Source organism: Falco peregrinus, chromosome 1 (assembly GCF_023634155.1).
Source record: "Falco peregrinus isolate bFalPer1 chromosome 1, bFalPer1.pri, whole genome shotgun sequence".
Lineage (NCBI taxonomy): Eukaryota > Metazoa > Chordata > Aves > Falconiformes > Falconidae > Falco > Falco peregrinus.
The window spans coordinates 77333262-77345180 of NC_073721.1; the positions used below are offsets into that span (position 1 = coordinate 77333262).

At 40.0% G+C, this 11919-nt stretch overlaps 1 protein-coding gene across 1 annotated transcript; it reads left to right on the forward strand.

Moving 5' to 3' along the window:
- Nucleotides 1-220: 220 nt before the first annotated feature.
- EIF2S1 (eukaryotic translation initiation factor 2 subunit alpha) lies at nt 221-11898 on the forward strand. The gene is made up of 8 exons (XM_055798441.1): nt 221-351; nt 2241-2482; nt 4613-4692; nt 5166-5317; nt 8019-8125; nt 9952-10049; nt 10952-11095; nt 11365-11898. Exons 2-8 carry the CDS (start codon nt 2242-2244, stop codon nt 11488-11490), a joined length of 948 nt encoding a protein of 315 aa, XP_055654416.1. The 5' UTR covers nt 221-351; nt 2241; the 3' UTR covers nt 11491-11898.
- The last annotated feature ends 21 nt before the right edge of the window (nt 11899-11919 follow it).

The window sequence follows — 11919 nt, forward strand, 5'->3', positions numbered from 1 at the left end:
CTCCCCCTCCCGCGCCTGTCGCCGTGATCACGTGCCCCCGGGGCCGGGAAGAAAGTGATGTGATTGGCTCCCGGGTCTGTTTGTCACAGCCGGAGGTCTCCGCCTCCATCCACTCGCCTTGCTCCCAGCGGCCGGTCCCGGGGGGGGCGCTCTAGCAAAGGCCGACCTTCTGCCTCGGCGCTCAGACTCCATGGTGCCGGGGCGCCGTGCTGGCGTGCGGAGGAGCGGGGCGGGGCGGGCTGGCGCCTGCGCAGTGGGGCGGTGGTGGCCGGGCGCACGCTGAGGCAGGAGCGGGACCAGCGCGACATTCCGGGCCGCAAACGCAGAGCGGAACCCCTCAGCCGTCGGCAGGTACCGGCCGCGTCCCCGCCGCGCCTCCGGGCCCGGCCCCTCCGGGCTGGGGCGCTGCTGTGAGCCCGCGGGGCCGGGGGGACACCCGGCGTGGCCGAGAGCCGGGCCCGGGGGCTGGGCCCGGGAGCCGGGGCCCTGGCGGGGCCGGCGCTGCAGCTGCGAACTGCCCCGCCCGCGGGCCGCGCTCCCGGGGCCGGCCCGCCGCTCGCCCTGACGGTGCAGCGAGGGGCTGTTCCCGGCCCGGCCGCCCCGGGGGCCGCCTCCCTCCGGGGGGCCGCTGGGCCCTGCGCGTCAGCCGCGCTCCGGCGGCCGGGGGGGCCTGCCCAGGAGTTACCCTGTTTTTGCCGGTTCCCTCAGGGCGCTGTGCAGCCGGGGGGCCCTAAACCTTTGCCCAGGCGTTTCTAGCGTCTGGGAGCGATGGTTTCCAGCATTGTGCTGTGCGCACTGAGTTGCTCCTGAGCCTTAGAAGGCCAAAATAAAAAGCTGGTGTCTGTGGAGAGAGTGGGATGCTCTGTGTGCAGAGCAGCGTTTGTCCGTTCCTGCTTGCAGTGGTCGGGGTTTGTTGCTTTGCGATATATCTTTGTTATGTGTCGCGTAAGTAGACATGTAGGATTGAGCTGAACTCTGGACTAGAAAAGCGAACTGTAAAATTTTTAATCTTGGAGTTCTTTGTTCGGCTTCAAATTATATGGAACCTTTAGAGGAATGTTTTTGGAATCCTTTACTAGTCTGTATTTTCCCTTTCTGAAAGTTAGGAATGGAAATAAGGGTGGGCACAGTCTTCTAAATTGTGTGGCCATGTGTACGTAGCACTTGGCATCGCCATCTTATTCTCTTTTTAAGTTCTCATGTAACTAGAAAGCATTAGCACTGCTGGAAAGATCAAGAGTAAAACTTTAAAATGGTGAATACAGCAAACCTTCTGAAGGAGTGTGACATTTGCCTCTGCTAGTTCTGTAGGAAGCTTTCTGTGTGAAACTTTTAGACCTAGACAAAGGAATTGAACTAAACTGCTTAGTGGTGATGACTCTGGATTCATCATCAGGAAAATTAAGCAGTTTAAGCATTCCTTCTTGTCACTACATGATTATGAAGCATTAATATTTTTTTTTTAATGTATAATGAAAGAATCCTATGCTGCTTTTCAGGTGTTCAGGATTTTTTGGGTTTTTGGTTGTTTTTTTTTTAATGCTTCATTCATGTCAGGCTAGTTCCATCTTCTGTTCTGAGATTGCCTTTTTCTCTTTGCTGACAGGTGGCCTCGGGAGCCGGTCTTACAGGATTATTCCAAACATCTTGTGCTGAGTTTAGAAAGTCATCTTCTGGAGTGTAGGGTCTGCTCCTTTTCAGTATTACAGAAGCTTCACTCTACCTCTTATTTTCTCAGCCTCTCATATTCTGTCTTATGTGCATACAAATATCTTTGTGAGCACTGCAGGCTTCTCTCCCATATTATCCTCGTGTTGTTAAAATGCTGATTTAAAATTTTACACAGCTTCATGTGCATACCCATGTAGATGAATCTTAAGGTGTGCAGCGCCACCTTTTCACCACTTGAAGTCTCTTCACTACGGTGTGCTATGTATGGGTACTATGACAGTTGAAGTGAATAATAAACTCTGGGTAGCAAGCTTCTTCTACTTTAATGCAAAAATTTTGCATCTCATCAAATGATTGTGGTAATACTAAAATACTAGTTAATTTGTTATTTAATTTCTATTAAAATCTAAGCGTGAATTGTACAAGCCTTGTTTTTATAATTGGCAACTTTTTGCACCAGTGTTCCTTTCTATCCTCACTGTCCCTTGCTGATTTTTTACCATGTTTATAGGAGAAGGAAGTGAGGTACTGTGAAATAAAATCTTTGTTTCTTTCTGCTCAAATTCCAGAATGCCAGGACTAAGCTGTAGATTCTACCAGCATAAATTTCCAGAAGTGGAAGATGTAGTGATGGTCAACGTTCGGTCCATTGCTGAAATGGGAGCCTACGTCAGCCTACTGGAGTACAACAATATCGAAGGCATGATCCTTCTCAGTGAGCTATCCAGAAGACGTATTCGTTCCATAAACAAACTCATCCGCATCGGGAGGAATGAATGCGTTGTGGTCATAAGAGTTGACAAAGAGAAAGGTATTTGGGAATGTTGTGAGCTATATCAAGATGGAATTCATAGAGAGAAATGCAGATAAACTGTGTGGCTTAGGTATCCATTGGTTTTGCCAAAGGTTTTTTTCTTAAGGCACGTAAGCAATAAAGACCATCATTGTGCTATCTTTTTGCATTATTATAAATGTTATTTCAGTTTTTGGGTTTTTTTTCCCGCAATGTTAGTATGCAGATTGTACTTGTAAAGTACACCTAGTAAATTTTGACATCAGTCTTCCAGTTGCTTATTCTAGATTTCCCTGTCTTACTGCTTTGTTCAAGTTCCCAATGCCCTTCAGAAAGAAGGCTTGGAGTTGACTTGCTTTCATCCGTCTTAAACTCTGCCACTCTGTGTATGTCAGACTTTTAAAAGCCGTCATTGAATTTGATGTGGAGAACCACTGAGGCATTGGTGAATAAAGTTTTGAGTATAAAAGAAACGTGTGAGAAAAGAAACACTGGAGAGATTTCTGTTGCTACAGATGAGCCTGTGACATTTGTAACGGAAGAAGCAGCACTGATCTTGGTTTGTCTGTCAGAATTTGCCTGTGAGTCGCAAGCAGGTGTTACAAAAAATGTCTGCCTCTGTGTCTGAAGACATTTCTACTCACAGCTGACTCTCACTCTTCCACTGCACAAGCAGAGTGTTTCTTTTTTTAAATGCAACAGGCTGGCTTGTTGCATTTATTATAATTTTGCATATAATATTTGAATTATTATAATTTTGCATTATAAGAACAATATGCTTTATTCTTACTGTTCTTCTATGTCCTTTCTGAATTGGGATAGTGAAGGTCAATCACATCAGGAAGTATTTGCTCTAAGTGGGTCCTCACTGGCTCCATGTTTGGTCAATGAACTATAGTGAAGTGGATTTTTCTTTTGATACCTATGTAGATTTTCTAAGTCGTAACTGAAGAGAAGGATGATCTGATGTAGAAATAAAAATCTGAATGATGAGCATTTAATGCTCACAGTCCATCCTGTTCGTGAACGTGTCTTGAACCTTGACTATAAAATAGATGACATGTATGTCGTTATTTGCCACGTGAATTCTGGAGGTTGCAACTTGAGATTGTACAGGCAACTGTCTCTTCCTGTTCTCTGAACGTTTATATCTTTTACTCTAAAGGTTTTTTTAGTATATTATTTAGAACGTGTGGGATTTTCATAATACTGTTCCATGGAATCTTTAAAATCTATATCCAGGTATAAAGAAATAAAAATAACCACTGAGTGCCTATCGTAGAAACCTGATCGTTGGGGTGATGTTTCTCAAGTAACATGCTTTTCTAGAATATTTTTGAAACTGCAGTTAACACTGCGATTAAGTAATGAATGACAGGATAAGAAAAAGCAGAGAGGAAAGAAAGACAAGAAGAAACTTAATTCATATAGATCTAAAGTGAAATAAGCTTCCCAGCATCTCTAATGAAAGAATACTTCCTCTTAAAAATTAATTTTGTTCTCTTATTAACAAAGAAACACATCTGGAATTCACATCATGGTCTTATTGGATCTTCTGGGGAACCTGTAGTTTGTGAGAAGTAGATGGAGGCCTTTCCAATTTACTAAGAAGTGGTTCAAAAGATTTTTTTTTTTTCCACAGGCAGTTCTCCCAAAAGGGTATCCAAGGAGTTAGTCAGAATTTGAGGCCAGGCCTACTTTATTAGGAAACTGTTGGAGTGCCAACCTTAAATGAAGTTGAGTTGAGCACTACAAAAATATGTCAGACTCGCTTTTTTGTGTATTGGTGTGATTTTTGCCAAATCAGTGTACAGCAACATAAAAATGGATCACTGCTGAAATATTGTGAACGTTTCTTCTAAGTTTGCAGAGAAAGTATTAAGGCAGTACTTTTCTAGAATGCCATACAACAGATTTACCCTTGTAAGTATTTACAGATGAAAGAGTAATTTAATATCCTGATTTAGATCATGATTTGATCCAATGCATTGAGATTTTGTTTTGTTTCTTGCTGTAGCAACGCATAGGGATAATGTAGGCAAGGGGCAAATCCGGAACCAGAGTGTATATTCTTTATGCATTTCTCTAGAAGCAGTTTGATTTAGTTTGCACAATGCCTGACACTTTCAAAATGGTTTTCCCCAATAGGTTATATTGACTTGTCAAAAAGAAGAGTTTCTCCAGAGGAGGCAATCAAATGTGAAGACAAATTCACAAAATCAAAGACTGTAAGTTACTTTGTTATATTCAGGCACTATGTATTTTCAGTGTCTTTCCTGAGCAACCAAAATGCACAGATATAAGACAGTATGAAAATGAAGTCTTGTTCTCATGTATTAGGCACGCTCTGATTCTCATTTACCCATGCAGATATATATAAAACCAATTTATCTCTCTGTGAGTGGTCTGGTAAGCTGCTGCTTAATGAATAGATCAAGTAAGATGTCGGTTGAAATTTGTGATGTAAAAGGGTTTATTTAAATGATCAGAAATCCAAAAGCATATGCTGGTTTAGCACACTGTGGACAACTTCTCTTGAGAAGGGATGCAGGTAGTTTAAGGCATTGACTCTCGCCCTTACTATTGTGTGGTCTTATGCTTCCAAGTAGAAGGCTTACCATTAAAGACTACTTTTTATTCTCAATTTTTGTCTGTTTTCAGTATTTGTTCTGGGTTTTTTAACACTCCTTTTGTGTTCCAGGTTTATAGCATCCTTCGCCATGTTGCTGAAGTCTTGGAGTACACTAAGGATGAGCAGCTTGAGAGTCTGTTCCAGAGAACTGCCTGGGTATTTGATGACAAGTACAAAAGACCAGGATATGGTGCTTATGATGCATTCAAGCATGCAGTCTCGTAAGGACATCTTTTCTACTTCTAGGGGCTTATTTCAGATTGCAGAGAAGTGTTTCCCGGAATAGATCCATCATAGTGTTCTTTTGGTTTGGTTTTTGGGTTTTTTTCCCCCAATGTTAGTATGCAGACTGTACTTGTAAAGTACACCTAGTAAATTTTGACATCAGTCTTCCAGTTGCTTATTCTAGATTTCCCTGTCTTACTGCTTTGTTCAAGTTCCCAATGCCCTTCAGAAAGAAGGCTTGGAGTTGACTTGCTTTCATCCATCTTAAACTCTGCCACTCTGTGTATGTCAGACTTTTAAAAGCCGTCATTGAATTTGATGTGGAGAACCACTGAGGCATTGGTGAATAAAGTTTTGAGTATAAAAGAAACATGTGAGAAAAGAAACACTGGAGAGATTTCTGTTGCTACAGATGAGCCTGTGACATTTGTAACGGAAGAAGCAGCACTGATCTTGGTTTGTCTGTCAGAATTTGCCTGTGAGTTGCAAGCAGGTGTTACAAAAAATGTCTGCCTCTGTGTCTGAAGACATTTCTACTCACAGCTGACTCTCACTCTTCCACTGCACAAGCAGAGTGTTTCTTTTTTTAAATGTAACAGGCTGGCTTGTTAATTCCGTACACTTCCGAATTTAAAGAATGGGAATGGAATTATGAATTTAGAAATAGAATTATGGACAGAAAGAAATGGAAATGGTGATGCTAAGGGAATATGCACTGATACAGATTGCTCTTAATTATTTTTTTAATGGAGTGTGATACTTTAATTTGCTTTCAGAGTTAACCTTTGGTTTCCTTCTAAAGATTGTATTGTGAAATTGGCAATCTAAAACCGGATTTCTCAATAATAATTTCCAGTATTACTCTTTTATAGCACATAAACCTGAGTTGAACACTAGATGGCACTAATAAAATTTTAGAAATTCTGTTGACTTTAAGAAGCAGGGTACTTGGTAGCATTTTGATCAGCTCAAAACCAGCTCTGTGGTTTTGTGGAAGAGGCAACTTGTATCCTCATTTAGACTGGGTGTGTTCTATTTCACAGAATAATAATTTTCTAATGATAGCAGATTTACTGATAAAGGACAAATATGGGTGCATTGCAGAATGAATTCCAGATCATTCTGTAACTGATAAATACTTAGTGAACAGCTGTATTGGAAGAACAAAAAAACTTGTTACGCTGGCTGTTCAAGCTTCTCAGAAAAATTCCTGAACACACATGCCATTTATTTTTCATCTGAAATTCAGGTTGGAGCACAAACTTCTGGAGCTGTCTGTTCTCAAAACATGCTTCCATCAGTAATGCCTTAAGATTTCTGACAATGGACTGCAACTTCTGTTTGTTCCCATTGTGATCCTACATAAAGCTATAGTGGCTGAGCAGAAAAACGTGCTTATTGTTGCCTTCCTGTGTGTACTGAAGTGCTTGCGAGGGGCTTAGTGTGCCCGCTAAGAATTTGACTCGCTGTTCCTTTCTTAGTGCTGAAGATTAGTGTTTTGGGGTTTCACATGGCATGATACCTGTGGCAAAACTTTAAAGTACATTTACCCTCTTATCAGTAAAAATTAAACATCAGGGACCTATTTGTTGAATGCCTACCAAACGCACATGAAAATAACTCCAAGATTTAACAGGATTGATTGTAAATGAAGAAGCAGAATTTGCATGTCCATTAAATCACTTCTGCCATATAGGTTCATATTTTTATGTGTAAAACCTGTCATATTTGTGGGTTCTGTTTGCTTATGTTTGGCGCTTCTACCATCTGTACTTAGTATATAAAACCATGAAAGATGATGTTTTACTAGTAGCAGAGGCCAATCTCCCAATATTGCCTCTTGGGTTTTGGGCCATTTCAGTTCATGTTTGCCTACTAGTAGTATTGTAGGTTGTGTGGTTTTGTTTTTTAGGGAACTGGAACTCTTGTCTCTGAAGAACAGGAACAGGTTTTGTGAGGAGCTTTTTGATTATGTTCTCTGTCTTGGATATATTTTGGATAAAATTAATACAGCAATAGAGAATTGACAGCACCTCTTAAAATAAGAGCTGCTAATTTATATTCAGCAGAGGAGTTTGCCTCTCGTCTCCATATTTTGAAATACTGGCGTGTGATTTTAAAAAACCTTTATCTTTGGCCAAGAATGTAGCCAGCAGATGAGTATCTGTCTGTGATCCAGTTACTGTTAAAAAGTACAGAATGACATGGAACAAGTATAGGTTACCTTGTGGAATGACAAAAATCTTGCATTTGAATGAAATGCTAAAATAATACGGAAACCTCAGATTCATCATGGATTCTCTTTCATGCAGTGTGGTTTTATATTCACATTGGAGGGAACGTAAATACTAAGCAACTAGATACTTGTCTCATTCTGTGTATTGTATACAAACGGAGCTGGACAGAACTCCTTCCTTTGCTCCAAAAAAAAAATACTTCAGATCTTTCCTTCCAGGAACAGATTGAGTAAACTACTTACCCGCTTTGTTGTATAATGCTTCCAATTGGAAATACTTTGAAAACTGCTGTGTGTATTTTCTTCCAGTGTTTCAATGGACTCTTAAGAAATTTCCCTGTTTTCTTTGCCTTGTAGATCTCTAGGATTATGCATAAGAATATTGAAATAGTACCAGAAGTTAATGTTGTGTCATATTCTACTTCCATATAACTTCTGTAATATTGCTTTGCTTGGCTTAGAGACCCTGCAATCCTGGACAGCCTAGATCTGACAGAGGAAGAGAGGCGTGTATTGATTGACAATATTAACAGACGTCTGACACCGCAAGCAGTCAAAATCCGAGCTGGTGAGTTCTTTCCAGATGTTCATTGAACAAGTCTTGACACTGAAGTTATTGTGTCTTGTTGCAAACTATAAATTCAGTTAAAACTAGTGGTTTGGAATGCTGATATTTGAGTGGAACTTTTCAGAATTAAGACACCTTAATCAAGGTTGCATGCAAAACACCTATTTGAGTTCTATCCCAAAGTGCAAGGTGCTTTGGCTTTTGTTTTTTTCCCCCGAACTACATATTCCTTGGGACACGAAGTAATTGTTCTGATGCATAATGCAATCTGTCATATTGCACTGGCATATGGTGAATTTAAATATTTTACAGTTATTAACTGCATCCACAATACTCTTTTTCACTATCCAAAGTGTTAGATTTGTTGATTCCCTAATGGGATGATTCTTCTCTGTCTACAGCATGTAGCATGGCTACAACATGTGTCTTAGTCACTTACCCATGAACATGTGAAAATAGTTCTGCCTCTGCGCTAGGTGTATTTCTAACTGGTTGATGACAAACCATTCAGCAGAATGTATTATCTCAAGCCTGGCACATGTCCGATGTATTCATAAGGTGTATGAGCTACTCTGTCTCTTCTCAATTCAGTGTGGGTAGAAAAAGCACGTGACTGCAGTACTTAAGAAGGCATACTTAAAAACTGTAAATCTGGTTGTACAGCTAACAACCGCCTAAAAGTATGCTTGCCATTGAACAGGTAGTCAATGTAGCAGAGTCACATTTTTAACTAGATTGAGAAATTGCCTCTGCTCTGCAAGGATGTATTGAAGAGTATTAGCACTTTATTATTTGTTGATTACTGTGGAGAGAAAGATAAGCTGTACCCACATGACAGCGAAGTCAAGAAGAGAGTGCAAAAAGTAAGGTAATGAAGAATTCCTTTACCTGCTTTTTAGATTACCACGAGTTGGCATAGGCTTCAAAGTGTCAGTAGGATTTGCTTGAAATTTCTAATATGAATAGCACTTCATGAGTTTTGTTACCTGACAAGCATTTTCTCTTACTTCATCTTGTGTATTTTGCTCTGATGGTCTAAGTTGTTTTCAGTTTTGTCTTCAAAACAAGCATAGAAACTTTCCATTGGCTTGTAGCCTCATCTTGAGTCTGACTGGGATGCTCTTCTGTGAATTTGTTTCTGATACCTGGGAATCACCAGGTTGTTGTTGGTCACCTAGAAGTGAGACAAACTTCTCTGTGTGCCTTAGTCTTGCACCATTGCTACATACGTAAAGAAATCTTTGTCAGGGTATTACAGATATGACCAGCATTAGCCTATGCCTTAATTTCCAAACATCTACAGAAAGCTATGGCTGACTACCATTTTAACTATATGTCAATATAACTTACATTAAAAAAATATTAAAAAGTGCAGTGCTCCTCAAGTGATGCCAGTATGCCTCTGTATAATTGCTGACAGAATTTCTTGAATTTGTGGATGTGTTCTTTTTTAAGTTTCAGTTTTTCTGGTAGATCTTTTTTTTTTTTTCCTGGAATTTATTGCTTGTATATCTTCATATCTTTGTGCAAAATACATAATTATTCCTGTTGAATTTATTGGGTGAGAGGTGAGTGGATGTGGGTGTATCATTTCATATTTGGGCTTTTCCAAGCACAGTATAAAATGTATGTCTAAAGAATTTAGGAAGACTTTTACCTCAACTTACAAGTCAAGAAAGTGAAACCTTCCTCAGTTTTGGCAGCTACTGAAGAAGGATGAACACTGGATGCTAAAAAGCTTTATTAAGGCTTAACTTAAAAAGGTTTAAAGATTCTACAGCTTTAGGTAATTTTGAAGATTTATTATTTTTATTCCTCTGCCCTAGATATTGAGGTGGCTTGTTACGGTTATGAAGGTATAGATGCAGTAAAAGAAGCTTTGAGAGCAGGCCTGAACTGTTCCACGGAGAATATGCCCATTAAAGTAAGTGTCTGTCTTAATAGTGAAATCAGAAGTAAAGTTCCCTGTTGCCCTCGGGTACAAATAACGTGAACTGTAGTTGACACAATCATATAGGTGAGGCTGGGAAGCCATCTTGCTTTCTGATTCTTCTCTAGCAGGTCTGTAACATGCTTCCTTTCAGCTGCGTGCTGACAGTTGTTTCTGTGACTGTGCTGTGGCTTCCCGAGTTCAAGAAGCTGTATTCTCTTCAATTTATTAAAGTCTGGTATTGGCACACTGCATGCCTGCAGCCTTAGGTAGGGAGCAATAAATCTTATTTTCAGGTCTAAGATTGTGTAAGAAGAGGAATGTTTGCTCCACATACGTCTGAGTGTTGGGAGAATGGCAGCTGTACCTAGGCCTAGTTTTTCTTCCCCAACAATTTTAGGATGTTGAGTATATTACTGAAAAAGTGTTTCCAAGAAACTTGAAAGTACTTCTGTCTTTGAAAATGCTTTCTTATGGTTTCTTGTAACAAAAGCAAAAGTTTACCTATTCAGTCATCTTAAAAAAAAAAAAAAAAGTACAAGTTGTAACACTCTTAATTGTTTGAAAAAGCATGTGATGGGCTGTTTTACTGATCTGCAAAGTGGATGTTCTCTCTGCTTAACAGGAGTGGTCTAAATAGACATGCTATGTGGAAATAATCAATGCTGATACTGGAAATCAGACAAGCTGTGCTCTTCCTTGTCTGCTATTTCAGTCCAAGTTGTTTACGCTTCTAGAAAGGGTTTTTCTAATGGGAAACTGTTTCTTCTGCGTATTGTACCTTCAGAACAGTGTTGCTCACTCTGCTTGCAATATTTTTCTGGCTTTGTTTTTGTTACTGAGTTTTCTTTTTGTTTTTTCCCCTCCCCTTCCACCCCATCCCTACAATGTGCTAGATTAATCTGATAGCCCCTCCTCGTTATGTGATGACTACTACAACACTGGAGAGAACTGAAGGACTGTCTGTTCTGAATCAAGCCATGGCTGTAATTAAAGAAAAAATTGAGGAGAAGAGGGGAGTCTTTAATGTGCAGATGGAGGTAAGAACACATTACGTTCTAAAATTATTTTTTTTGCTCACAACATTTTTAAAATAGAGCAAGATCAATAGTACTAGGAGAAGTTTTAGAAAAAAACAACCCTGAACTTCTGTGTTCCTTAAATAAACAAATGGCTGTTCTGATTTTCCTGGGTTTTATTGTGTGACTTCAGGATGTATTTTATCTCTTGCTCTTTATGTAGAATCAGAGTCTACAACTATATGTGGTGTTCCTTTATGACAGTTTACCATATGTTTGGTTTTTTTCAGCCCAAGGTGGTTACTGACACAGATGAGACTGAGCTTGCAAGGCAGTTGGAAAGACTGGAGAGGGAAAACGCTGAAGTGGATGGGGATGATGATGCAGAGGAAATGGAAGCCAAAACTGAAGACTAATGTCCTGGGATATTTAGAAGAGAGACCATGTGAAAAGTGTCTCCATTGCAAACACTCTGGACTAAATGTTTCCAGTATTGAAAACTTCAGAGTCAAATGTAGAAGGGTTTAACTGTTCTAAAAAGACCAAAATGTAAAAGGCTCTTCCAAATAATATTTGATGCAGCAACTTACACAAAAATTGAATCCTTTGAAGGAAGGTGTGTATCAAATACAAGACACAGATTTGGCCAGAAGGAGGTTGCAGCTCCATGCTTAACGTTTTTATACAAAACAATTCCTAATCGATGATTACAGCTCAGTGCATCTGTTAATGATCTTTCCTGAGAGCACCAAAATCAAGCCAGCTGAGCAGTTCTATACAAAATGTATTTGAGAAAATATTCAATAAATTTCTGGGCTATGTAACTCCCAAGATTTTTGTTTTTT